This window comes from Camponotus vicinus, unplaced genomic scaffold (assembly GCF_025532165.1).
Source record: "Camponotus vicinus isolate PSW18456_S1 unplaced genomic scaffold, iyCamVici1.0 SCAF_3, whole genome shotgun sequence".
In the NCBI taxonomy this organism is placed as follows: Eukaryota; Metazoa; Arthropoda; class Insecta; order Hymenoptera; family Formicidae; genus Camponotus; species Camponotus vicinus.
In genome coordinates this window covers 18,777,668-18,804,364 of record NW_028141967.1, presented here as the reverse complement: position 1 = coordinate 18,804,364, position 26,697 = coordinate 18,777,668, and the positions used below count along the sequence as shown (strand labels likewise).

Below are 26,697 nucleotides of genomic sequence, written 5' to 3'. Positions count from 1 at the left end.
TCTTCGCATTCCCTAGAATTTCCATTTAAAATAAAACAATAAAGAATTTTTTAAAGTCTCTAGTGAAGCCAAATGAAACATATATGCACATGGTTGAAATTTAATTTGCATATTTGGATCTGTTTGTATCCTTTAGAAAATGTTGAATATGCATAGGAACACGCCTAACATTCTGATAACAGGTATATAATAACGTACATAATTGTAGTATGCATCATTTAGCAAGTTGCATTAAGAATGGTTTATATTTTCAGGCACGCCTGGTGTTGGCAAGAGTCTAATGTCGCGTATGTTATCGGAGAAAACCGGACTAAAATGGCTCGATGTTAGTAAACTAGCTATAGAGAATGAATGTCTAGATGAATACGATGAGGTGTACCAGTGCAGTGTATTAGATGAGGACAAAGTAATAATTTTTTGTTATTGTGTTGATATATCTCATATATTAAAATTTTTAGGATTTTAAGAAAATGGGATTTATAAAATATATTGATTGTAAATTTTATATATTATTTAAATTTTTTTAGTCGTATATAAATTGAAATTTTTGCACAATGTTTTTTTTCTAGTTACTGGATGGAATGGAAAGTCTTATGAACGAAGGAGGGAAGATTGTAGATTATCATAGTGCCGAGTTCTTTCCTGAGAGATGGTTCGATATTGTATTTGTACTCAGAACAGACAATACCATCTTGTACGATCGTCTTAAGGAAAGAGGATATTGTGGAAAAAAACTAGAAGATAACATAGATTGCGAAATTTTTCAAACTATTCTCGAAGAGGCAAGGTCATCCTACAGGAAAGAAATAGTACACGAACTGATGAGCAATACCGTAGATCAGTTGACAGATAATGTAAATAGGATATGTCAGTGGCTGGAGCAGTGGAAAATAGACAATCAGCAAACTTGAAAATATGTATAATTAATTTCCTTTCAATCTGACACACTCTCTCTTGCTTTATTTACATTAATTAAACTAATGAACTATTTAGATTTTAATAATTTGTTGCAAATAAAATTATTTATATAATTCTGTATATAAGTTACAATCAAACAATACATATAGAAACATATTTTTACATTCTAGATAATGTAATATATACATTAAAGAAAAATGATATGATAAACAAATTGTTTTTTTGGAAAAGTTGCAATATATTTATTCTACTATACCTAAGTCATGCTTTAGTCTTTTTAATCTATTATCTATAGAATCGTAATATTTCATTTTTTTCAAGATTTTTGTTGCTGTTTCAATATCTTCCTTTTTGAATGCTTCTGCCACTTGGCTAAAGAAAAATTGAAAAAAATATTATTAGATATGTTAAAAACGATTTTTGCAGCATATTAATCTAAAGGAAGTGAAAATTACTTTGATAATGTTTCGAGCACTTCTTTGGATTCTTTGGCCAATTTGGAAACTTTGTCTTTATCCTCCATTGCATTTTCTATTTCCTCATTACGCTCCATAATCTCCATAAGAAATTCTGGATTCAAGTTGGTAGTTTCTTCCGATATCGATATACCTTCTAATTGCAACATATACAATCCTCTTTTTAATGGATGCATCAATGTATTATAAGCTTTATTTATTAGAGAGGATAAATTCTCTGAGATTTGTCTTTCTTTCTAGACAGTTAAAGTAGATTTTATTTACAGATAAAAAAGGATATTTCAGTAATCGTAAATTAAAAAGCTTGTGATTAAGAGGAAACTATGCGCTTAAAAACAAATACTTGCCTCAAATTTGTTACCAAATTTATCAGGATGTAACATCTTTTGCAGCTCTATATATTTTTTATGTAATTCTTCATTAATCACGTTATAATTTTTTTTAATTCCCATGATGTCAAAATAGTTCAAGTTCTGTGGTAGCTCCTGCAACACTTTGCACTTTGAGCAGAACAGCTCGGATTTGTACATATAATTACAGTTCCAACATTTAAGTGGGCTGTCACTGCAGAAACGTAGTGTTCCCAATAACGTGATCGTAGGATGAATCGTATTTCTCGACGATGCCTGATACGAATACAGCTTGCATTGCTGCTTGATCGGGCTTACTGCCATCGTGGATTTTTTAATGATTCTCGCCAAAAACATTTTCCCAAGTGTAATCTCATCTAATCTGTGCCAATGTACAATTATCATTACATACACAAGCAATTGTCGAGGTACTTGAATTTTGCGACTTCCGCTTCTCTCCGATAAAGCGCTATCAGACCGTGTCGAGATGCGATAACAATAACTCCTTTAGGTTAGTCTCTGTCCATGCAGCAGAACAGATGGTTCGGTATAATAATTCACATTATATCTGATTTATAATATTGTATCTCGATTCAAGGAGAGACAAGTGGGATTATGAACTCAACCAAGAGTCGCGGTCACGAGAACAACACGTGTCGCAGAATTTGACGAAAACTAGAGTCGTGTGAGTGTCTCCGAGCTTTCTTAAAGCTCTCTAATCCCCGGGAAAACACAGCGAAATGGGGGACCATCGACAACAGTTGAACAATTTAATCAAATGGTTGGGTACGTTTGATCTTCAAGCGCCGCATAGCTCTGCGGAGGATATAAGCGATGGGGTTGCCCTGGCGGAAGCCTTGGCCCAGATTGCACCAGAGTGGTTCACAGCAGTATGGAAGGCGAAGATTAAGACTGACGTGGGTGCTAACTGGCGTCTTAGAGTAAGCAACATGAAGAAGATTGTAGAGGCTGTGATGGAATATTACATGGAGTGTTTGAACCAGCCATTGTCAGGCTACGTCAAGCCGGATGCGATCAAGATAGGTGAGCATTATGACAGCGACGAGCTGCGTCATTTGTTACAGCTGATTCTTGGCTGCGCTGTCAACTGCGATCAGAAGCAGCAGTACATCACTAAAATAATGGGTATGGAGGAGACTGTGCAGCAGGCAATAATGCAGAGTATCCAGGAGCTTGAGAGTAGTGTGCATGGATCCAAATTGAGTAGCAATTTCAACTTTGAATCCTTTGATACAGCTGATGGTACTCAACAGAGACTCTATGCGGAGCTCCAAGTGGCAATAGATATGAAGGACCAACTAGCGCAGAAGTGTCACGAACTTGATCAACAGCTTTCTCTGTTGCAGGAGGAAAAGGCTGCATTGATTGCGGAGAATAAAAAATTCCAGGAGCGGTTGGACGAGTTTGAGAATCCAGAGGAGTCTGGTTCTATAATGAAATATTCTGGATTGCGGAAACAAGTGGATGCATTAAAGGATGAATTATTTAAAATGGAAACATCTAGGGATGATTATAGATTAAAGGCGGAATTGTTGGAAAAAGAAGTATTGGAGTTACAATCGAGACAAGAGGATTTACAAAAAGCAGCTGATGAAGCAAACCACCTGAAAGACGAAATCGATGCTTTGAGGGAAACTGCAGATAAAGTAGCAAAGTATGAAATAATGATAGAATCATACAAGAAGAAGATGGAGGATTTAAGCGATCTTAAGAGACAGCTCAAGATATCAGAAGATAAGAACGTGGAATATTTACAAGCCAAATTAGACTATGAAGAAGAAGTAAAGCGCACGATGATGTTGCGCAATCATTTGGAGGCATGCAAACAGCAGCTTACAGAAGTTCATCATAGACTGGATGAGCAGAGCAACAAATATGATCGACTGGAATTCGAGGGCAAGAAGATGGAAGCCAAGTTAGGTGCTTTGCAGAGGGAAAGAGATCGGCTAGTCATCGAAAGAGACGCTCTGAAGGAGACGAATGAAGAACTGAAGTGCACGCAATTGCAAACTGCTGAGAACATGGCAAAACCCAGTGCTGATAGTTCCGGCGTTGCTGGAACGGAGATGGTTCCGCTTGAGATTAAAGAAAAATTACTCTGCTTACAGCTGGAGAACAAGATGCTGAAGATGAAGCAGACAGGTAACGAGGACAAGCTACCCAGTGTGCAAGCGTTGCTGGAGGATTCCGAGGAACGTTTAAATACATTGCGAGGACAAAATCGCAAAGCGAATCAAAGAATAATGGAATTAGAAACCAAATTGGAGGAGGTCATGGGTACTCAAGCCACTGACGATAACAAGAACGACAACGCGGGTTTGAATCAGAAAATGTCACAGCTGCAAGATGAACTACGAAAAATGCAGGCCGAAAGGGAACGGTTGACATTGCAGCTCGAGGAACGCGAGAGCGCTTTGCAAGCACAAAAACAGAAAGCCTTTGCTATTCAGGAGAAACTGACGCGGAAGGAATACGAAAACGCCGCTCTCGAGGAACGTTATAAGAAGTACATTGAAAAAGCCAAGAGTGTTATAAAGAGCCTAGACCCGAAACAGAATAATTCTTCACCAAGTGAGGTCGTTGTTCTGCGTAATCAATTGCTAGAACAGCGCAAAATGATTGAGGACATGGAGCGTTCCATGAAAGAGTCCAGGTTGTTACGAGAGATGGAAGAGAAGTTAATGGTGACCGCTTTTCATAGATTAGGCTTAAATTGTCACAGAGAGGTGATAGATCAACGGCTTGCGGCACTCAGTTCAGGACAGGGTCAATCTTTCTTAGCCAGACAAAGACAACCTTCAGCAAGACGCCATCCACCTTATAACTCGAAATGAGAAAAGCGAATCGACTTCATGCTTAAGTATTATAAAAAAGTAATAAAGTAATATTTAATTATTTGAGATAGTTAGGTATAATTATTGTTAATTATAATAGAGTGATAAATGTGATACACGCATATATATTGTATTTTAATATGAACTTAACAATCAAACTTATTAAATAACAATGTGGAACATTCAACATAATTAATATCTTGTTATACACAATATTATGGTATCACATTTATTTCGCTATTATAATTATCACATGATTCTATTTTTTCCGATATAGATGCAATTGAATAATTCAAAGCAAAGGAAAAAAAATACAAAAATCAGACATACATTTACTTTTTAATTAAAAAAAAAAAATTATATAGAAAATCTCATAAAGAGATAAATTATAATATATAAACATTTAATATAATCTACAATATATAATGTTACGAATAAACTAGACTCAGTTCCTCCATTTATTGAAATCATTTATAGATGTGTATCCAGCCAATTTTTCTGTCTTCCTATAAAATTATCATAGATATTTAATTTTAACACTTTTAATTCTACAATTCCAATTCTCAGCCAAACATTTATGGTGATTTTCTGGCTATTAGATGTGCCAATACATATGTTCCTGTATCTTTAAGTAAAGAAATGATTGCACAAATATCTCAATCAGCTAGAAAAACGAATTAAACGATACTTTCAAATTGTATTGCAATCTATATCGGAAATGTTTACCATTGTATTTATCTTATTTTAATCGAGCTCAAAACAAAAAGATATGTTAAATAAATGAATTGTAAATAAGATGATTATATATATATTGTATATGAAATATATATTGCTTTGTAGTATGCTGATAATGGATATTGCGCAACACATTGTATATTATAATGTGGACAAATTTTATCCCATTTAGTGATATTTTAATTTATGCTGATGATGAACAATTACTGATTTGAAAATATTGTATATACTTCATAGTAACGCTTATTTTGATAAAATGTGATTGATGCGAAGTGTATATTCATGAAAAGTGTTAATTGCCTTGTGCAATAATATATGACAAGACAAATTATTGTAAATAGTATATATTGATATACACACATATTTCTTAGAATTAGGAAAATAAATATATAAACATAAATATAAATATATATATATATATATATGAATACAATACAATTTATTCATACATTTTTATAGTCGCGCGTTAATGTTACAACTAACATTATTTATTTGATACATGATTTCTGTTATTGCTATTATATATATATCTGTTTTACAATTCTACTTTATAATCCCCCTGCACATGATGATGAGAAGTAATTGGAAAACTGTTTTATGGAATGTGTACATACAAAGATGAATAAATATATAAATGCGCTACATAATATACAATGCATACTGAAACCAAATTTCAACAATATCTATGTATATAATTACATTTATAATCTTTCAGGAAAACAAATATTCCATTCTAAAGATTTTAATAATATAAATATTGATAAAATCATTAAAATTTATTAAATTATCAAGATTTGATAATTAATAAGATTTAATAATTATTTAGTTTATACATCTTTAAAAAAAGCTCTTTTAATTATCTAATCTATAATTATTTATTCATAAGATTTATAATATATATTATGTTTATATACAAGAGATATATGAAAAAGAAACTTTGCAAAAGTAAAGATTTTATTGTGCAATTTTGTTGTAATTGATGTTCACATGTTTCACAAATCTTGGATCTCGCTCAGATATTTTAAAGATTTATTTTTGCTTTCTTTTATATACATGCATTTATTTTCTAATATATTTTGCATATAACTGGAAGAATTATTTGTAGTTATCTCCCCGAGTTACATAAATTTTTTAATATTATAATTTTTCAACAATTTATATCTAATTGCCACTGATACTTTACACTTTGGCTGCGTTCCTTTTTACGCTTTCAGCGCTGAAAGCGTCGCTCTATCTTCGTTTGATATTCGATGTGCAACAAAGACAGAATGATGCTTTAAGCGTGTAAGCGTTCAAATGGAACGCAGCCTTTATCCTAGAATGATTTAAAGCAAAATATGAGTGGCAGGTTTTCAGCATATTTGTATTTGCTGAAATATAAGCTCCCATTGGACATTTATTTAATATCTATGATTGAACTGTTGACAAATATATATTTTCAATCATAACTTGACGTTCATGATGCAACTTATTAATATACATAGATACTCTATCGTTGTGCACAATTGGCTTTAACTGTTGTACTTTTGCAATTCTTTGTAAATCAGAATAACATTTCTGATAGTAGAAAATAGCGCTAAGTAAATTCCATATACCAAATTCAGGCCACAATACATTGGTAAAATAGACACAGGAATTGGAGATCTAAAAAAAAGATTTAAGATTATTTTAGTTGTGGATCTGCGCTTTACTAAATAAAAAAAAATTTATCAAAACAAACTGTGTCTTCTTACTTGCCACAAGAGGAAGTCACTAAGTCGTACTTCTCCAGAAGTACGAATCAATAGCTCTGGATTCAAGGATTTGTAAGTATATAAACACTGAGAAATTAGATTTTCATTAACATCTTCTGGTAAGATATCAGCATGTTTTACACCAACTGCTATATCTTTGATTGCATGAGTAATTTCATCTCTTGCTGAAAAGATAAAATATTGTTAAAATTACTATAACTTTAGTAAAATAATTTAAATTCTTATTCATGTTTAACAAAAAGTACAATAATGTATATAAATATATATTATATTGTTATATATAATTATCTTACATGTATAAGAAAAAGCAATATTTAAAGTTGCTTTATTATTATTTTCAGTGATGATCATAGCTTCGGCAAATAATTTACGCATATCCTCTGAAAGTAAAGATAAATTGCCAATTACACGAATACATATTCCTTGTTCCGCCAATTTATCCCTGAAAATATACATTGCATTTTAATTATTAGATCCAGGTTTTATGTTATAATATATATTTATATATTTAAAATTTTATACACACTTATCTTCTAAGAGACGCATAACCTTGCGCCTAGCAAGTTCCATAAGTCCACTAACTTCTTCTTCGCTGCGATTAAAGTTCTCTATACTAAAAGCGTACACTGTGACTTCTATAATACCCAGATCCCTGCACCACTTTAATGTCTCTGCCAATTTATCAAATCTGTGAGTAAAATATAAGACACATACATGATATAAAATAATATATAATAAACTAATAGTTACAAATTTTTCCCTCAGATACATACCCTTCCACATGTCCTTCTATTCCAGCCTTTTTTTGTTTCTCTGCATAACGTCGATTACCATCCATTATAAATGCCACATGTTTAGGTACATGACCAGTCTTTATGATCTTTAAAGCTAATGATTGAAATAAATTCAAAGTGTTCTCCCTTATCCATGACATTGTATTTTACAAATTCACAGAATGTATGCAGGAATGTATGAAAATATGCTATTTATGATTCTATCTACGATTTATTTCTCTCAAACACACTTTCGCCAGATTTTCCACTATCGAGCAAGCAACAATTTATTGACAAACATAAATACCGTACAGTATACAATATACAGTATTTGAAAACGAACAGTGACGAATGATGCTAATCAGCTGCTAGTCATCCTCTAACCTTCAGAGCTAAAGTCATTTTTGACGTGACGTGTTAATTTCACAAGTATCTTAATTATCAGTCTTATCTATGTTGCTGTTATTATGCAGGTACATTCGGGAAGCGACGACATACATTAAATTATCATCGAGCGGAATTTTTATCTCGCGCGATTCTTGCTGAGTCGGTTTATTCATCATATATACATATGTATATGATACATATATATATGTATCTCTCATATATATATATGTCGCTCGATCAATTCCTGTAAATGCGTACGAGATATTTTTCATTATGTTTTTTCCTACTTTCTTAAATTAACGAGTAAAATGAATGAAGAAACTATCCTCAATATACGGCACAAATTCATGCACGAGTTTGTTCCAATCGTTTGGTGATAACAATACGATCGCTCGTGATAAAAAATCGTTATGATCATGCATGTTGAACGATATGCACTTCGCGGTTCGACGCAAGTGTCAACGGAATCTTCAATCTGCATTGCAAATATTAAATTAGTTATGCGATGACAATCGCACATATTGAAAACGTATGTTATGAATGACGAGTGTCTAATGATAGTTTTCTGTCAGGTCTATATAACTTTAATACATAATTTTTCAATCGTTTTTACATGGAATTCTTATAGAGATCATTGCGCGAACAGATGTTATCGAACATTTTTCTTTTATAAACTTTAACCCGCTCTCGCGCAACGAGAGGATATTAGAATATTACTAGTAGATTGTACAGTATTCACGTATTTACTCGTATATTATATCTTCACCGTCATTTACCTGCAAAATTCTCTACGAAATAATACAATTCTCCTCTTAATTGGATCCATAAATCGAACCATAATCGCGAGACGCTTTCAAGAATGGCGCGTTCAATGGCGGATTCATCTCTTCGCCGATAGGTTCCCGGATGATGCAATCCATAGGTGGCGATTTCGTGTCGATCCGATCGAATGTAACAATATTTTTCGCGCAAGTTTACGAGTCCATTCGAGTCGCGATTATTGAAACGATATTTTTCCATCTGCGGAAAGATTACGGGCTTTTGACGCGACGCGAAGTGGAAAAATTCCGGGTCATCGCGAAGGGGAGGGACGGGCACCTCGCGGTGCCATCTACGCGCCTGTTGGCAGGAGCCCCGTCATTGGGGGACTACTTTGCGTCGGTTTAGGCGAGCGTGTGCGTGCGCGTTGCGGTCGCACAGCCAAGCTTCGGGGAAAGAAAATGAACTCCGCGGTGGTTATCGCGGCGCTATGAGTAAAACCAAATGTTTTGTCGTCGCTCGTGAGTGAATAGAAATCGATTGGATCGGTCGGGATGGAGGTCAGCGCGTCCAGGAACGAGTCCGGGATCGCATCAGGTAACATAGAAGGCCGTATACGAGCGAGTAAACTCGCTGTACGTGCCTTCGTGCCGCCGTACATGCCGCCGTGTCTAAAGCCCCCCCGTGTGTTTCTCCCTTTACAGAGCTGTACTTCCTGATCGCGAAGTTCTTGGCGGCGGGACCCTGCGCGGAAGCCGCGGCGGTAAGTGGCCGAGGGTCGGGATGCCGAATGAAGGCGCGTCGTAATTCGAGGTAGAGCCCTAACGCGCTTTGTTTCAGGTGCTGAAGCGGGAATTAGAGCATGCTAAGGTAAGCCGATCGACGGGACTGACACTGTACACAACTAGTCTCGCGGGCCACATGGCTCGCGCACGTGGTTTCTGCTTGTCAAAACATTAGAATCTCAAGGTCGCTGACCTTGGTGAGGTATCGCGGCCGCTCGCCGTACGCGATCGGCCCTTGCCGATCGTTGTCGATCGGATCGCTGCCGATCGATCGGATCGATTTTTTTTTCTCCACCCCCATTAATCGTTCTCCCTGTATAGATTTTAGATCGTATTTCTGTTCGCAGACTTTGCCGTCGCGACTCGACTGGGAGGGCCACGTGCACAATCAAACGTTCGAGGAGTTGGTGAGTATGGATATATGTGCTGACATGGCGATCGGCACGAGGCGGACATGGCTCGACTCGTCTCGCGAGCGAGATAAACGGGGTCGGCCCGCCGTTACGCCATAACGCAAGGTGGTTCGATGAAATAATGCGCCGGGCGCATCGTATGTCGTGGATCCGCGGGGGGTGCTCTACCCCCCGTTTAATCCCCCCGTAACCGCCCTCCGCCGCGATTCCTCTCGCGTCTCATGGTCTCTCTTTCTCTCGCATGGAACGTTCGTCGTGGCCTCCCCCTACTACCGCCGTCCGTTGGCCAATCGGAGCGCGTTTCCGGCCATTTCGCGTGAGCTGATCAATGAATATATGTAGAGGTCCACGGCTTATTTATAGAAAGTGGTCTCGCGCGTGACGAGCGGGCTACGCTGATTGGTCGACCGCGGGAACTACTTGACCATTCGAATTTTGCGCGCGAACGATGAACGCGATGATTATTCAACTTTCTAATTTCAATGTTTATTGCTGGTGCAATTAGGAAATATTGATTTTCAACTCTATAATATTTCTTTTCTCATATTATACGCAATTAATTTTCGAGTTTCACGTGTTTATATGAAGATTTAATACTATATAATATCTAAAAAAAAATACTCATTAATTATATTAATACATATTAATATTTATATAGCTTTTCTAAATATTATATAATTTTAAAACATTTATATGAGACATAAAAAAGCTCTTTAAACGCTTGCAATTTCATCTCTGGATTATTTTACACAATAGCTTATTATTATAATTTTTTTAGGAAAAAAAATATCCTCACATTGGATCGGATCATTTGTTGCAAATATGTGCCAGAATTGGACCAGTGTTAGAGAGAGAAGTGCCGCCATGTGTCCCTGGAGCGATATCGCTTTTGGGTGCAGGCAAACAATCTTTGCTGCGTACCCACGAAGGTATAAAAAATAATATCAATACTTTTTATTAATTATATTCTTTATTGCAATAATAGAATTTTATATTTTAATAATATACATAAAGTACATGAACATTGTATGTATAAAATATAAGATTTTACATATAAATTTTATGTATGTGTACAATTTTTTTTTTATAGACATCACACGTTGCATATACAGCATTGTCGATTTTTCCACAAGATTAGGTGGAAAACCCCTTTTGGAATTATCGGGTAGCTTATCAGTGCCTAATATAGGTAAGAAATTGAGAATTAACAATTGAATATAAAATGTACTTGCTATATATACATTTTACTGGCATTTCTTTGGATACTTTTTTTTTTTCATGTAAATCATATAATTTTGTTATGCATATGTTTTTGCCCACTAGTACGTGTACTTCAGGGACGTGAAAACTCTGGTCCTCTAAGTCGAAGACAGGCAATACCGACAAAATTTTACAGCAAGATGAATTTATATCGGCGTACACTGGGTCATTTATCCGCGGTGTATTGTGTACTGTTTGATCGCAGTGGTAAATATATTATAACTGGAGCGGACGATTTGCTCGTCAAGGTCTGGAGTTCAGTTGATGGACGTTTACTTGCCACTTTTCGAGGCCCGTCCGCCGAAATTATGGACATTGCGGTAAATTTTGATAATACTTTATTGGCGGCGGGAAGTTTAGATCGAGTATTACGAGTTTGGTGTTTCCAGACGATGTCGCCTGTGAGTAGAAAAAATTATTTCTATTTTTATAGAGGATAATTATATTTTTCTTTTAATTTATATATATATATATCTTCTTCAAGGTGGCAGTTTTAATGGGACATACAGGCATGATTACATCCGTGAATTTTTGTCCAATAGAATGTAATGGTGTCTATTATTTAGTTTCTACTAGTACTGATGGATCGGTGGCTTTTTGGTCTTACACAAAGAAATTGAACGAAAGAGCGGTATTTCAGTAAGTTCAATTTAGACATGAAATAATTCTTTTTATAAGCATCTTTCTGTCTATTATCTTTTTGTCTTTCTGTATTATTTTCAATATCTTACATAAATATTTTTGCGAACGATTGTGTGTGATATGTAATTTATTACAGGACGAAACCTATTCAATATCATGAGAAAATGAGACCTGGTCAAGCACAAATGATATGTGCCTCTTTCAGTCCTGGAGGTGCATTTATGGCAGCTGGATCTGCAGATCATCATGTAAGAGTTTATACAATGTTAGGAGACGAAGGACCACGCCGAGTCCTCGAAGTAGAATCGCATTCCGATACTGTAGACAGTATTCAGTGGGCGCACAGCGGTTTAAAATTCATTTCTGGTTCTAAAGACGGTACTGCGAATGTATGGCATTTTGAGCAACAACAATGGGTACATAAACAGCTACTCATGACGACAAAGATTTCTGGGTATGTTTTCAATATTTTTTTTCTTTTCTTTTATTAAAATTTTATACTTGTCAGCCTGTAATATAGTATGTTAAAATTGTTTTTCTCTTTTTTCTTTTACAGGGAACCAGAAACAGATGATGACACAAGCAAAAAAGCAAAAGTGACTATGGTTTGTTGGGATGTAAGCGATGAATATGTTATAACAGCAGTGAACGATTACACATTGAAAGTATGGAATGCTAAATCTGGTGAACTAATGAAAGTTTTGCGCGGACATAAAGATGAAGTATTTGTGTTGGAATCGCATCCAATAGATTCTCGCTTGATACTCAGTGCTGGTCACGATGGACAGCTTATCATTTGGGATGTATTAAACATAGAATCGATAGCGTGTTTTCAAAATTCTGTTGAAGGTCAAGGAAATTGCGCTATTTTCGATGCAAAATGGTCGCCTGATGGTACAATGCTCGCTGCAACAGATTCTAATGGACATCTTTTGATGTTCGGATTTGGATCTGGCGCTGGAAAACTAAAAATTGTAAGCTAGCTTGCAATATCATTTATATATATATATATATATATATATATATATATATATATATATATCATTTTGTCTTACGCGGGTATGTATTTAATTTCCTAAATTATTTTCAGATACCAACAGAATTATTCTTTCATACGGATTATCGGCCCTTGATAAGAGATGCAAATAATTATGTTCTTGACGAACAAACGCAAACTGCGCCACATTTAATGCCGCCACCGTTTTTAGTTGATGTAGACGGAAATCCTTATCCACCGGCACTACAGAGATTAGTACCAGGAAGAGAAAACTGTAGGGGCGAACAATTGGTACCAAATATTGCGGTTGGTGCTGGCGGTAAGATTTATATACACGATATTTCAAAATAACATTCCTTGAAAGAAATATCTTAATAATTGAAGAGAAATGTTATACAGAATGATCTTCAATAACAAAACAATATCATACTTAGGTTTTTTAATTTTTTGATTCAAGATTTTTCATATAAATCACTTTTTTATTAGAAGACTATATAAATTTGTATTAAACAGGGATGCAAGAAGTTATAGAAGGTCTTCCAGAGCAAGAGCCAAGATCGAACATTGATCGATTGATTGAGGCTCTTGCTCAGAGGCAAAATATCAATGCGGATGGAGAAGCCGTTGGCGCTGGTGATGATAGAGAAAATAACATCGCAGAACAACCGATTCGTCAAATAGCGAGTCCCCGTGGTAGTAGAGCTGGTTTGAGAAGAGAAGGCAATGTTGAAGGTGTCCGACAAAGTAGCGGTAATTGGCAGAGGGATAATACCACGCCGTGGAACAAACCTATTCTCGCGCGTCCCATGAAGTTAGCCATTAAAGAGACTCAAATTAAGGCGGTGTAAGTAATTAAATCATAGTTCTCTGATATTGAGTATATATTGTAAATAACATAATTATACTTCAATGAGAATTTTATAGAAAACAATTATAAATAAACTTGTTAATAATTTGTGGTAACAGACCAAAATTAATGTTATAAATAAATTATAGATTATATTAAATAATTTGCTAATATTAATATTAAAAGAGAGTTATTGATAATTTTTAATTCATATTTTTACATTATCTGTAAAGTCACTCAATGGCAGAGATGGAATTAGAAAACTGGCGGCGAGAAATGCGACGGCGACCGCAGCCTACATCGAGCACTGCCGTTAGTCAAGGCAATATAGGAAGTAGACTCGTAAATCGCAAACGTAATAGAACTACTAGACACGGTTATAGAACCAGAGCAACACGTGGTGAAGAACAGGAGGAGGAAGAATATGAGGTACCTCATGATAGAAGCAATATTTAATACTGATAAGTATTAACTCGTAGATAATCCTATTTGCTATTGTGTAATAATGGATAGGAAATTTCAGAATCTTACAATTAGTTAAACGTCATAATATTGTGCATTTTTACAGAATCCTGATAATACTGGCACGTCAGCGAGTTCAGCCAGCACTAACAGCAATGATTCTACTGCTCATGAGGAAGATTTGTGTTCCGATAGTACTACTACAGACTCGAGCACTGAATATTCAGATTGGATGGCAGATCATGGACTGAATTTAGAACCTCCTAAACGTAGCAAACGTAAACCTGTGAAAAAGCGATCTGTTACACCACCGAGTGATGTAGACAGAAGACGCAGTAAACGTCCTAAGAAAAAGGTAAATTTGTAATTCTTATGTCACTATTTCTTATGTTTTAAATCTACAATAAATTTTATTTAAATTATCATTTTATTATCTAATAGGGAGTACAAATAGCTAATGGTAATTGTGAAGTTACTGACATTTACCGTCCTTCGGAATGGCTTACCGAAGTAATACCAAGAAAAGCCCCTTATTATCCGCAGATGGGCGATGAAATAGTATATTTCAGACAAGGTCAAAAATTCTATTTAGATGCAGTTAAGAATAAAAAGATTTATGAGCTTAGTCCACGTTGCGAGCCATGGACCAAAATGAATATTAGAGTATGTATACTTTATTCTAAGGAATGAAAAAGAGGTTTTTAGTATGGGATGGAACATTAAAAAAAAATCTTAAATAAAACAAAGATGTACATGTACTAATTAGAAAATGTTTATATTTGTAGGCACAAGAGTTTGTAAAAGTAGTGGGTATTAAATATGAAATTAAACCGCCTCGTTTATGTTGTTTGAAATTAGCGTTGATGGATGGAGGCGGTCGACTTACTGGGCAGAATTTCACCATCAAATATCACGATATGGCCGATGTATTAGATTTCTTGGTGTTACGTCAAACTTTTGATATGGCGTTGGCACGAAGTTGGTCTGAAGGCGATAAGTTTCGTTGTATGATCGAGGATGGTTGGTGGATGGGACAAATTGTTGGGGTGGAGCCGCTAGATGAAGAATTTCCGGAATCATTTTTTTTATGTTTTCGCGTCAGATGGGACAATGGGGAATACGAACGTATGAGTCCTTGGGATCTTGAGCCCGTTGATGAAGATAGTAAGCTGGTCATTCAATTCGCGATTATCAAAATTATAATATTTAATTATAAATATTTAATTTTGAATTAGTCGAAAAAGCGAGTATAAAGATGTAAAAACTTATAAAGATATAATACTTTAATCTAATATTTTATTCTCGCTTTTTTCTCTAGACTCTTTAATCTCGTATTATATGCGTTAATTATACTCGTTTAGGGATCCCGCCGGTAATCGGTGACGCGGTTGCCGTTTTACCAGAAGAAAGACAAGCAATATTGTATCAACCCCATGCGGAAGAGTGGCCCATGGGTGATAGAGAAGCGACTTGTCGTCGAATTATACGAGGTTTGGATCAGGTGATGAGCCTCGCAATCGCGGAACCATTTGTGGTGCCAGTAGATCTCAGTCTTTATCCGACTTATGCGTATATTGTTGAATATCCAATCGATTTATCGACTATAAAAGCTCGTTTTGAGAATCATTTCTACAGAAGAATCACATCAGCGCAATTTGATGTCAGATATTTGGCAACAAATGCTGAGCAATTCAATGAACCCCACAGTCACATAGTGAAAAAGGCGAGAATAGTCACTGACTTGTGTTTGCGCATAATAAAGTAAGCAAATATATATTTCTTCTACTTTTTTACAAAAGTTAATATTTATACAATCTTTACATTCTATACTACTGATTATATAAATAGGTGTTATATAAGTAATATTTCTCTTATGCAGGTCACCTACTGATTTGGATGTTCCAGCAGTATATCATCAATTGAATGATACATATCGTTCCTCTGAATCAGAGACGGAGATAGAAAACAAACCTTCAACGAGTAAACAGAGATCTACATCAAATAGAAATTTACGTTCTCAGCAAATCTCACAAGACTGGAAATTAGCTTGTCGTCAATTATTGGAGAGTTTATGGCAATGTGAAGATTCAATTCCTTTTAGGTAAAATGTGATATGATTAAATTATTGTTTTCTCTTTTTTATCTTTAGGAATATATAGTTATATTGAAAATATAATCATATGAAAAATCGTTTTGCAGAGAACCGGTTGATAGATTGGAACATCCAGAATATTATCAAATAATAGACACACCGATGGACTTGCGCACTGTTAAAGAGGATTTATTAGGTGGCAATTACGAAACACCAGCGGAATTTGCCAAAGACATGAAATTAATATTTACAAATAGTAGAAATTTTAATACAAACAAACGTTCGAGAGTAAGTTAATATAATTTTTGTTTTATTTATGTAGTTACTCCATAGTTTTTTCTGCGCATTTTGTTAAATATTTTATTATTTATTTAGATATATTCGATGACAGTAAGATTATCGGCCATGTTCGAAGAGCATATGCGTAGGATATTATTAAATTGGAAATCAGCGCGTAGACGTAACGACAATGCGAAAGTAAAAGTAAAAGGAAAAGGAAAGCAAAAACGGAAAAGGAAAACGGAACGGAAGCACAATTTAAGCAATGGTACCGGTAAGCATTTGTATGTCTTATTGGTTTGTATAAGCGCAACACATAATTAAATGCTATTTTATTTGCAGGATCTAAGTCAAAATCTGTTCCTATTCCAAGCGACGATGAGGATGAAGATGAGGATGATGTAAATAGTGATAACGACGATGAAGAATCGAGTAAAGATCAGAAAAAGAAAAATTTTGATATATCCGCACCTGGTATGCATTTTCTAAATTATCATTCTATATGTGTATCGCTCAAGAAATTTGTTAGATTTTGTATGTAAATGTTTTAAGTAAAAACATATTTTGTAAGAATAAGTCGAATTCGAAAAGAGAGAGAGAGAGAGAGAGAGACTATACGTGGATAAAATTGAAGGAATTATAAAGCCATATTAACTCTTTATTTTTTTATTAATCATATTTGTATTGCGTTCATATAAGCCCAAGTTTGACAGATTTTTCATTAGAGATATTTTTTGTAGAAATTTAATCTTTTATAATAGTTTTTGAAATTGGGATAGCCATTAAATTAAAATTGTTGTCATTATTTGTAATCGACTACATCTTTATTATTTTGATTGAGGTCACTTTCAATTTTATTTTGACTTTTTTAGGACCATCACGGATGACAAACGGTCACACGAAGCGATCTTGCTCGTCTCGGCCGACGTTGAAATTACGAATATGCCGATCGACTGTGTCCAAAAAGTCAAAGAACAGTGATAGTGATGTTAGTGAATCAGAAGCAACGACAGATACTGAAAGTAGTGATAGTGCCCCTGTCCGACGAACTAGAGCAAGGACAGCGATGCCCAATGTTAGTGCTGATACCGATTCCGGGGACGATTATACGGTCAATGGTCGTGGTAAGCAAGTTCGCAAAAATCGCGGCAAGAACATTAAGAATGGTAAACAATCTAAATCCAAAGTGAAATCGAACGTTATTGTGGATGATGACGATGACGACGATGAATACATTGCGAAGAACAAAACCAATGATATTGAAGAGAATAAGGAAGATGAGGAGCAATTTGTCGAACCGGACTCCACGGAAGAGGAAAGCGAAGAGGAAAAATTTGTCAGAAGAGATACTAGATCACGAAAATTAGTAATCGAGAACAAGGAAAACCAAAAATATACCGCTAATAATAGAAAGAACGAAAATAGCGCGAGCGAAAGCGAAGAGGATGATGATGAAGAAGAACAAGATGAAGAGGAAGAGGAAGAAGAAGAGGAAGAGGAGGAGGAAGAGAAACCATTACAACAGGAGGCCAACAATCAAGATTCTGAGGACAGTGATTATTCATATAAAGTACAATTTAGATCGTCGCGCTCCAGCCGTCGAAAACAGCGCGGTTCCATAGACTCGGAGGATACGAGGCAACAGTACAGTGGTAGTAGACGATCGGGTCGAAAGCGTCCTCATTATAAAGAGGACAGTGACGATAGTAATGGAATGCCAGTAAGAAATCGACGCAAGATTAAGCGCCGCTCTTATGCTGAAGAGAGCGACGAGGATAGCATACAAGAGCCAGGCATTAGCATAAGTAGTAGAGGTCGTATACGTAAAATGACGCCGCGCGCCCGTGCTTACCTTTTAGAATCACCCTAACGACATCTTCTATGTTAGTAGAAGTCGTGTGTATATTAAAGAACTTATCTCATAAAAATTCTGATGAAGATCGTATCATCTCGCGCATTCTTAGATTAATATGTTACATCGCAATCGAAAAAAAAATTGTAAGATACACTAACGCGTATAAATACTTCGAAATGTTTGATTGACTAATTAGGATAAAAATTTTTGTAGTTTTTTCCTGATTCGTTTCGAAGTGTTTATCAACAAGTTAAGTGGAATGGACCTCGAAGACGAATAAAGTTTTCAATCTATTTTTTCCATCTCTATATTTGTTTTTTCATTGTTATACATTGTTCAGAGTATGTAATTGCAATACGAATTTCCGACAGCGTAGTACGGTGGCAAGAACTAAAGTTTCAAACAAGATAATATCTGTTAATTTCATATTTTTGTTTAGCTTACTTACATAATAGATGGAGATTATCGTACTATAATGTCGTATCGGATGCTTCTGCTACAAAGGACTTCTATTTTTACAAAGTAGTTCTTTGAAGCAGCTGTTCTTTTCTTTTTATATTTGTCTATATTCGAACGATATATATACTAGTGTAATGGTACAAGCGAAAATAGTTTTATAAGCAAACACATGATATTTTCGATATCTTGATAATCATCCTGTATATGACATGTTCAATCGAATTCACATTAGACAGATTACTGTATATAAAGTTTCACTCACTCTAAAGAAAATTATATAGAGAATTCCATATAATCGCGTTATTGTACAGATACAATGATTATGATCTTGTTACTTGTAAATGGAAAAACAAGCTTGCTTACGCAAAGACATGAATTCTCATTTAATTGTGGCGATTGCTTCCATGATTTCGAAAATTTCAAGATTCACATAAATATATTTTTATGTTATGACAATAGAAAGAGAATTGATATAAAATTATTTTATAAAATAGTTTTCAGTTTCATAAAAATAATAAGCAAGTTAAATTATACAATGCACTTGTGGAATTTATCAAGTTATCATTTTTACAGGTCTTCGTAATATCATTGTGACAATTGTTCGTTGAGAATTTATTTATAGAAAAATTTTATGTGATTTTTCTACATATTCTGAGTTATTAAAAACATATATGTGAATCAGTATTTTATCCATAAAAGATTCTCGACACGAAAATGTAATAATTAGATATAATTCAATTTCCACATATTGCCAGGGTAAAATTTATGGGATTTGTTACATATGCAATAATTACTTCCTTGGACATCGATTTATAATTAGCATTTTTCAAGTTATATAAAACGTGACACTTGCAATAGCAATAGCGCAGTTTGTTGTTAGCATATAAATTAAATTTTACTTTGATTGTGATGAAAAGTCAGGGAAAGTACAAGAAAATATCCTTTATTTTCTTCTCTTCTTTTTTTTTCTCCGATATTGAAAATTTGCCATTGTTTTCACTTATCACGATTTTATTTAAATTTAGGACACATCGCGTGTAAAAAAACGCGAATCCGCGTGAATCTGTGTGTAAATATACATTATATTAACTCGCGTATCATAGTCTCTTTTCTTTCTTTTTAATATTCTATGTTATATAAAAGATAACATAAATTTTATATATGGTCCATAGTGCTGTGTGTGAAATAACGATTTTTTATATAGTTTGTATATCTGTTATGGATCTAATATAATAAAAGGAGCCCCAATGGTCACAATTTTAGAATTTTTCACGAAGGCAGATAGACGTTTTCCAGATTTATATAATGCGAATTTAAATCGATTATGCATTACATAGTTGTGTAAATGATTATTGCTACCAGCAGCTAACATCGTTGATCAAGACGTGCACAAAAGATCAAAAGTCTTGACTGTCTCGAGCCATTGTGATATTAGTTTAAGAATATCAAATATAATAAAATATAAATATATATTACATATTATTTATATATATATATATATATATATATATATATATATATATATATATATATATATAATATAAATAATATAAATTGGATAATGTAAATTATCGATATAATTAGAATTATAATCGATATTTTTTTAATGACTTAAATAATAGAGTCATATCACATATAGACTCGATGATGTATCCAGCCTTTGATTAATATTAATTTAACGATGTTAACTTTGGTCTCACTCATATAATTGATATACTTCGCACGATAATTATCCAGAAATAATATAATTTTATGTATATAAACTCTGCCGAGAACACACATAGGACTTAATACAAAGACAGTTACATTTTATGTACAGTTTGACTTATTCTGTTGTGAAATCTCAGCGTGCTTTGTTACATATAATACGGTTCTTTGAAACCCACCGTCACACCAATAAAAAAAATTAAATTGTTTTACATATGTGTCTACCTGTGTATAATTATTTGCCATTAATTTTGAAAATTTCGTAGACAAAATATCAATTTTTCTCAATGTTATTAAAAATTCTATATATAATTAATGTATATTTTTAATTTTCATGTAAGTTTTTGTTTTAAACTTGACTTGTATCATTTTCGAAATTATTTTATCAAATTACTTATGTTAAATAGTTAATTATCTGATTATTTGCATTATACAAGATATTTCATATGTTTTATTACGCTTTTCAAAAGATTTCTTAATATGCGTGTGTATATATGTGTGTATAACTAATATTATTTATAGATTATATATATATATATATATATATATATATATATATATATATATAATCTATAATCTATAAATAAATGTTTTCCATACATACATATGAGACAAAGATATATTTACAGATTTATTAATAGAATTATATATATATATATATATATATATATATATATATATATATATATATATATATATATATATATAAAATCTATAAATGAATGTTCCATACATACATATGAGAAAAAGATATATTTACAGATTTATTAATAGAATAAATTAAGTTTTATACACAATTAACGAGGAGATTTTATTTTTGTTTTGAGGATATTTACAAAAATCTAGGAGCAATCTAAAAAGTAAAAAAAGATATCTTTTGATTTATATTTATAAGGTATGAAATATTTTATTCTAATTCGTTTATTCATACATCTCTAAATGGATAATACGAATATGATACGAAGATCCAGTTTCATGTGAAACTAGCTAATAATGCTTATTTAGTTTCAATGGTAATTTATAATTTTATAAAATGGCAGCCACATATTTGTTATGATTATGTATGATGAGAGTATAATACTAGGATAAAATGCATAAAAGAGATTGTGATTTCTTCAATCACGTATGATTCCATTCTTGCAATTTCAAATCTACATTGTTTCCATACAACTTTTTCATATCCTTACTTATATTTTCCATTAATATATTTTAATATAAAAACGTAAAGTTTGCGCATTATTTTCTATTCTGCAAGAAATTGTTAGAATATTTGTGGAATCCCAGTATATATGTATATCATGAAAATTGGATCATAAATTCTCCTAAGAGCCAACATCGTATAATTATACCTCATCCTATTTTCGACATAAATAAAATAATAACAAAAAATATGTTTTAATAATTAAAGTGTGCTAAGTTTGAAATGCACTGCATAACTATATCTCAGAATCTATTTCAATATTCCAACTTTAAAAGAGTTTTTTTATTTAAGCAAAACAAACTTTACTCATTGGAGGCCTTCAATGGAATCACTTATTTAGTTTATGCTTGGATTCATTTATGATCGATTCTCAAGCTTATCCAACAGAATGCCATAATCTGCTGAGTGGTACTCAGGCGGACGATGAATATTGTTCTTTAAGCCTATGGAACTCTATCTCTTTTTGCAAATACTCTTTGACAAAAGGATGCTCCAAATGGGAATCTTTCAACTGACTTAAATAACGATTAGCCACTTCTGGTGGTTTGCCCATATGCTGGGAGACAACAATCATATTGATCAATGTATCTGGATTATTACTATCTTTATCAAGAGACTCTTGCAAAGCCGTCTCTGCCTCTTCATATTTAGCTTGTCCGATAAAACAAGTAGCTTGTCCATTCAATAACATGCTGGTACTGGAATGCTTGTCAATCATCTCCTAAAATAGTTTTTAATCACATTAGTGAGGTAACAAACTTTTAATAAAGTAAATCAAAATATATCAGCATAACATACTCGCTCACTTTTTATATAAAATAAACAATTAATTCTTTCTCACCTGAAAGATGTAATAAGCATCTTGTAGTTTATCACCACCGCTGGTAATGTTAACCCATGCTTGAGCAAGTTGAGTTAAAGTAGCATCATCATCCTTCTCCTGCATCATCTTGAGCTCCTTACGAGCTAGATCTGGACGATCCATTTTTAAATATATCTGTAGTGTCAATGCCATGCATTCCAAATGATCGACGCCATGTAATATTCGGAGAGCGGCCTCCAGATTCTTTTCATGATAATAAATAGTTGCAGCTACGATCAGGAAATTATGATTATCAAAATTTGGATGACTGGCTTCCTTGTCAAGTTCAGCTATTATGGCCTCCCGACGATGTGGATTAGCGAAATAATCGGCTAAAGTTTTCAGTGGTTGCAATTCTGGTGGAGACAAATTGTTGATTTCATCTAATACCACACGAAACTTTCTTTGCGCTATATAGGCGCGATAGAGGAGCACATCGCGTTCCATAGTCACTTCTGGAGAGGATGGCTGTGGAAAAAAAAGAGTTAAGTAAAATAATTTGCATTTATAATTCTGAAACAAAACTCACAATATCAATATATTAATAAATAATTACAACAATGTACATATGCACACAATATATCTTAAAATTACTGTATTTTTTTTTTTACACACAGATTTAAACTAGAAAGGGATAGTTTTTTATCGAGCAGAAACTAATTATTTATATTTATTAACTTGTCTCCAAATGTCTATAGTTTAGATTTATTAATTATTGATTATTAACGTCAATTAAATTTTCGTTAAAATTATTGAGTTTATTGAAAACTATAAAATCTTAGAGAATTTTTAATCTGGAATAATGCTATATATGTATATATATATATATTTTTTTTTTAAATTTAAATATTTAAATAAATCTCTTTAACTTCTGTTTTCGTAATAAGGATAAAATTTTGTAAATATATCATAATAGCGGATGATTAATTTTAAAAATAAAAGTAATTCGAGAGAAGAGATACTGCGGGAAAGCGTCTGCTAACACAGGACCAGTAACTGTCGTTCGTGTCAAAAATCTAAACACGAAATTAACGCATAACAATAACACGTTTATGAGAGAAACATAATCAGAAAGAACTTTGCCTTGATTTTTTGCGCCTCGTTGATGCATTGCTGGTAATTGCCGATATAAAAATGATTTCTAACGTCAAAAAGCTCGTCGACGTCTTGCTGCTGACGTGCCATCTTGTCACTTATGCCAGAGAGAAATCTGACAGAGGCGTTTTTCACAAAATACTTTCCACACTGCACAGTAGCGCTATTACTTACTTTTCGGAATTGGAAACATATATCCACTGTCGGTTAAATTGCCATTCGGTGCGTATCCGTACATCCACTCATAGAAGATATACAAAATGATAGAAAGGAAACTCACATATATTTAAATGCAGCGACATCGAGAGGATGATAAATTCATACTTATTTTCAATTTTTAAAAATATCAATATCAGAGATGTATATATATATATGCAGTTTTCTTTCTGTCAATATATTTACATCTTCGAAGACATTTAGTAATTAATCGAGAATTAATTAAAAATTTAGAACTGTGAAACACGATGGATTCTATCGAATTAAAAGATCAGCAACGTTATGGACGCGGATATTTTGATAAATATAATAATGAAGGTTTTATCTCTTATTATTTAGTTATCAGTTTCTTTGATTTTCTTTAATTGTATAGTTTACAGTCAATTTTCATATGTCAGCTTATCATTTCTTTTCATTGAAATATCTGATTATATTCTATTTAATTTCATTAAAGAGGATCGCAAAAGTGAAGAAAGTCAGAAGGTGAGAATTCTGCATAATTATATATAAATATCTATTAATGATTAAGTCTTCAAAATGAAGTTTACTATTGATTTAATAGCTGTCTTATTGTCATAATCATAATTATGAGAATTGTGAAACTATAATGTTATTTAAACATTAGTTATAAAAATTCATGCCCTTTTTTTTGTTAAAGCATTATCTTTTCATTTTATCTTTCTTATAAACAGAATGCAGATATACTACGAGATATGGAGTTGCAAAAACGACATGAAATACGCTTTCCTGAAAACTTACAGGGTCTCTTTACTGCACGATTTTCTAAAACTGGTAAATTTATAGCTACAGGCTTTGGGAATGGTGCTATCCAGGTGATAATTTATAATATGTATGAAATATGATTAAATTAAAAGTATGACATTCTTCTTATTATTGATATTTTGTAGATCAGGAATGGTAAGACTGGTGAATTAACAGCATCACTTAAATCTGGTCTGGAAATTTCAATGCCAGTCATGTGCTGTAGATTTAACCCAGTGCACAAAGACATCTTTTATGCTTCCAGTGCCTGTGGAAATATTTTTATGTGCAATACACATACTAAAGAATTTTCTAGATTTATCTTTGGTAGATGAATTATATTTAAAATTACATTACATATATGTACTATTATTTTTCAATTTGAATTCATCTATGCAGAGCTTAAAAATGAGGTAAATACGATAGATGTTAGTATCACAGGAGATTACTTAGTCTCTGGTGGTAAAGATGCAACTGTTCGTCTTTATGATACACGGAACACTAAAGTTAATATTATGAAATATTGTTATCAGTATAATTGTTGAAATTCAATTATTTACATATTTATAAAATTTTTATTGAAATATATATAAAAATAATATTTTTGTATCAATATAAATTTATTTTAGTTGATATTAGAGTATAAAAAGAATGAAGAAGATTTGATAGAAAGTAAAGCTACAAATTTTCATCGAATGAGGATATTTGCTTCAAGATTTCACAATGAATATTCTGATTTAATTATTACTGGTGGATGGGATGATACTGTTAGAGTAAATTTTTATAAAAGTGTCTTTTTAAATATTGAAATATTAAAAAATATTTTTCTATAACATTTCTTTATTTAAATAGATAATAATATTGCAAATGGATGAAGAGTTTTTAAATTAAATTAAAAGATCTTTTTTAAAATAATAATTGAGAGGGAATCGAAAGAAATTTTATTTTTAGATTTGGGATATCAGAGTTTCGACTGGTTCAATAAGGGTCATCAAGGGTCCTCATATATGTGGTGATGCCATTGACATATGTGTAAGAATTTTTTTTCTCATTTGTTGATAAATTGATATTCATATCAATAAAATATATAGATGCATTTTTTCATATCTCGTTTATTAGGAAACGCGCATCCTTACAGGCTCTTGGATAGTGCGTGATAGTCTACAAATATGGGATCTGATGAGCGCGAAACTCATCGAAACGATAAATCCGCAAAACAGATTATCGACTTTGAACGGTGAATTTCTTTATGCAGTGCAATATTTGGATGGGGATCCTTATGGTGATCTTATCCTGACTGGAGGTTCTGGTACTGGCGCCCTTGAAGTGATTAGTTTAAGAGAAAAGAAGGTTTGTGCGATTCATCAATCATGATTATATTAAATAGATTTAGATTGAAGGAAACAAACAGGAAAGACAATTATTTATATATTACTATATACAATAAATATCTATAATTAATATTTTAAAAAAGTGCCTCCAATAGCGAATTTTTACTTCACTAATCATTTTTAATATAGGTAATGGGAAGTATCAGTGTAAACAAGCCGATTTTCACTATAGACAGCCATCAGAATATAATAATATTTGGTGGTATAGAATCTGTATTAAGACTCGGAGATTATTACTAATCTAATATTGTATTGATCAAATTGTTAAAAAAAAATCTTGTATTAAATAATATAATTTAAAGTTTATTATTTCTTTCTCGATTATTCCTTTAAAATAAAATTATGAAAACATGATGTATTTATAA

General features: G+C 33.0%; 7 protein-coding genes across 11 annotated transcripts; 4 read left to right on the top strand and 3 right to left on the bottom strand.

The window, feature by feature from the left end:
• The first annotated feature begins 38 nt into the window (after nt 1–38).
• Nucleotides 39–1,148, top strand: Ak6 (adenylate kinase isoenzyme 6). Its single transcript, XM_083095228.1, has 3 exons — nt 39–182; nt 255–406; nt 570–1,148. The coding sequence occupies exons 1-3, from the start codon at nt 140–142 to the stop codon at nt 909–911; spliced, it is 537 nt and encodes a 178-aa protein (XP_082951354.1). The 5' UTR covers nt 39–139; the 3' UTR covers nt 912–1,148.
• On the bottom strand, nt 904–2,624 carry Hsc20 (iron-sulfur cluster co-chaperone protein HscB-like protein, mitochondrial). The gene is made up of 3 exons (XM_083095229.1): nt 1,742–2,624; nt 1,374–1,630; nt 904–1,290 (listed from the first exon to the last, which is right to left on the bottom strand). The coding sequence occupies exons 1-3, from the start codon at nt 2,147–2,149 to the stop codon at nt 1,161–1,163; spliced, it is 795 nt and encodes a 264-aa protein (XP_082951355.1). The 5' UTR covers nt 2,150–2,624; the 3' UTR covers nt 904–1,160.
• Nucleotides 1,877–5,981, top strand: Hook (hook microtubule tethering protein). Its single transcript, XM_083095223.1, has 2 exons — nt 1,877–2,255; nt 2,343–5,981. Exon 2 carries the CDS (start codon nt 2,485–2,487, stop codon nt 4,597–4,599), a length of 2,115 nt encoding a protein of 704 aa, XP_082951349.1. The 5' UTR covers nt 1,877–2,255; nt 2,343–2,484; the 3' UTR covers nt 4,600–5,981.
• Dhdds (Dehydrodolichyl diphosphate synthase subunit) lies at nt 5,730–8,716 on the bottom strand. 2 transcript variants are annotated; one of them, XM_083095224.1, is made up of 6 exons: nt 8,205–8,716; nt 7,862–8,129; nt 7,615–7,776; nt 7,382–7,530; nt 7,068–7,252; nt 5,730–6,978 (listed from the first exon to the last, which is right to left on the bottom strand). In XM_083095224.1, exons 2-6 carry the CDS (start codon nt 8,020–8,022, stop codon nt 6,742–6,744), a joined length of 894 nt encoding a protein of 297 aa, XP_082951350.1. In that variant the 5' UTR covers nt 8,023–8,129; nt 8,205–8,716; the 3' UTR covers nt 5,730–6,741. The 2 variants fall into 2 exon arrangements, with proteins under 2 accessions (XP_082951350.1, XP_082951351.1); XM_083095225.1 differs by having other exon boundaries at nt 8,246–8,716.
• Brwd3 (bromodomain and WD repeat-containing protein) lies at nt 8,656–21,019 on the top strand. 2 transcript variants are annotated; one of them, XM_083095222.1, is made up of 22 exons: nt 8,656–9,604; nt 9,712–9,770; nt 9,848–9,877; nt 10,140–10,199; nt 10,984–11,134; nt 11,296–11,394; nt 11,529–11,866; nt 11,950–12,104; nt 12,244–12,561; nt 12,664–13,081; nt 13,198–13,423; nt 13,618–13,948; nt 14,185–14,380; nt 14,520–14,768; nt 14,855–15,076; nt 15,199–15,577; nt 15,775–16,174; nt 16,293–16,514; nt 16,613–16,793; nt 16,881–17,052; nt 17,127–17,258; nt 17,657–21,019. In XM_083095222.1, the coding sequence occupies exons 1-22, from the start codon at nt 9,562–9,564 to the stop codon at nt 18,652–18,654; spliced, it is 5,379 nt and encodes a 1,792-aa protein (XP_082951348.1). In that variant the 5' UTR covers nt 8,656–9,561; the 3' UTR covers nt 18,655–21,019. The 2 variants fall into 2 exon arrangements, with proteins under 2 accessions (XP_082951348.1, XP_082951347.1); XM_083095221.1 differs by having other exon boundaries at nt 8,662–9,604; nt 16,881–17,058.
• A 661-nt stretch (nt 21,020–21,680) lies between these two features.
• Epsiloncop (coatomer subunit epsilon) lies at nt 21,681–24,112 on the bottom strand. The gene is made up of 3 exons (XM_083092928.1): nt 23,952–24,112; nt 22,848–23,336; nt 21,681–22,727 (listed from the first exon to the last, which is right to left on the bottom strand). The coding sequence occupies exons 1-3, from the start codon at nt 24,051–24,053 to the stop codon at nt 22,419–22,421; spliced, it is 900 nt and encodes a 299-aa protein (XP_082949054.1). The 5' UTR covers nt 24,054–24,112; the 3' UTR covers nt 21,681–22,418.
• On the top strand, nt 23,954–26,633 carry LOC145967878 (uncharacterized). 3 transcript variants are annotated; one of them, XM_083092926.1, is made up of 10 exons: nt 23,954–24,185; nt 24,414–24,497; nt 24,634–24,662; nt 24,872–25,012; nt 25,088–25,268; nt 25,341–25,447; nt 25,571–25,714; nt 25,893–25,973; nt 26,061–26,291; nt 26,462–26,633. In XM_083092926.1, exons 2-10 carry the CDS (start codon nt 24,428–24,430, stop codon nt 26,570–26,572), a joined length of 1,095 nt encoding a protein of 364 aa, XP_082949052.1. In that variant the 5' UTR covers nt 23,954–24,185; nt 24,414–24,427; the 3' UTR covers nt 26,573–26,633. The 3 variants fall into 3 exon arrangements, with proteins under 3 accessions (XP_082949052.1, XP_082949053.1, XP_082949051.1); XM_083092927.1 differs by lacking the exon at nt 23,954–24,185 and having other exon boundaries at nt 24,249–24,497; nt 25,341–25,354; XM_083092925.1 differs by lacking the exon at nt 23,954–24,185 and having other exon boundaries at nt 24,249–24,497.
• Nucleotides 26,634–26,697: the final 64 nt, after the last annotated feature.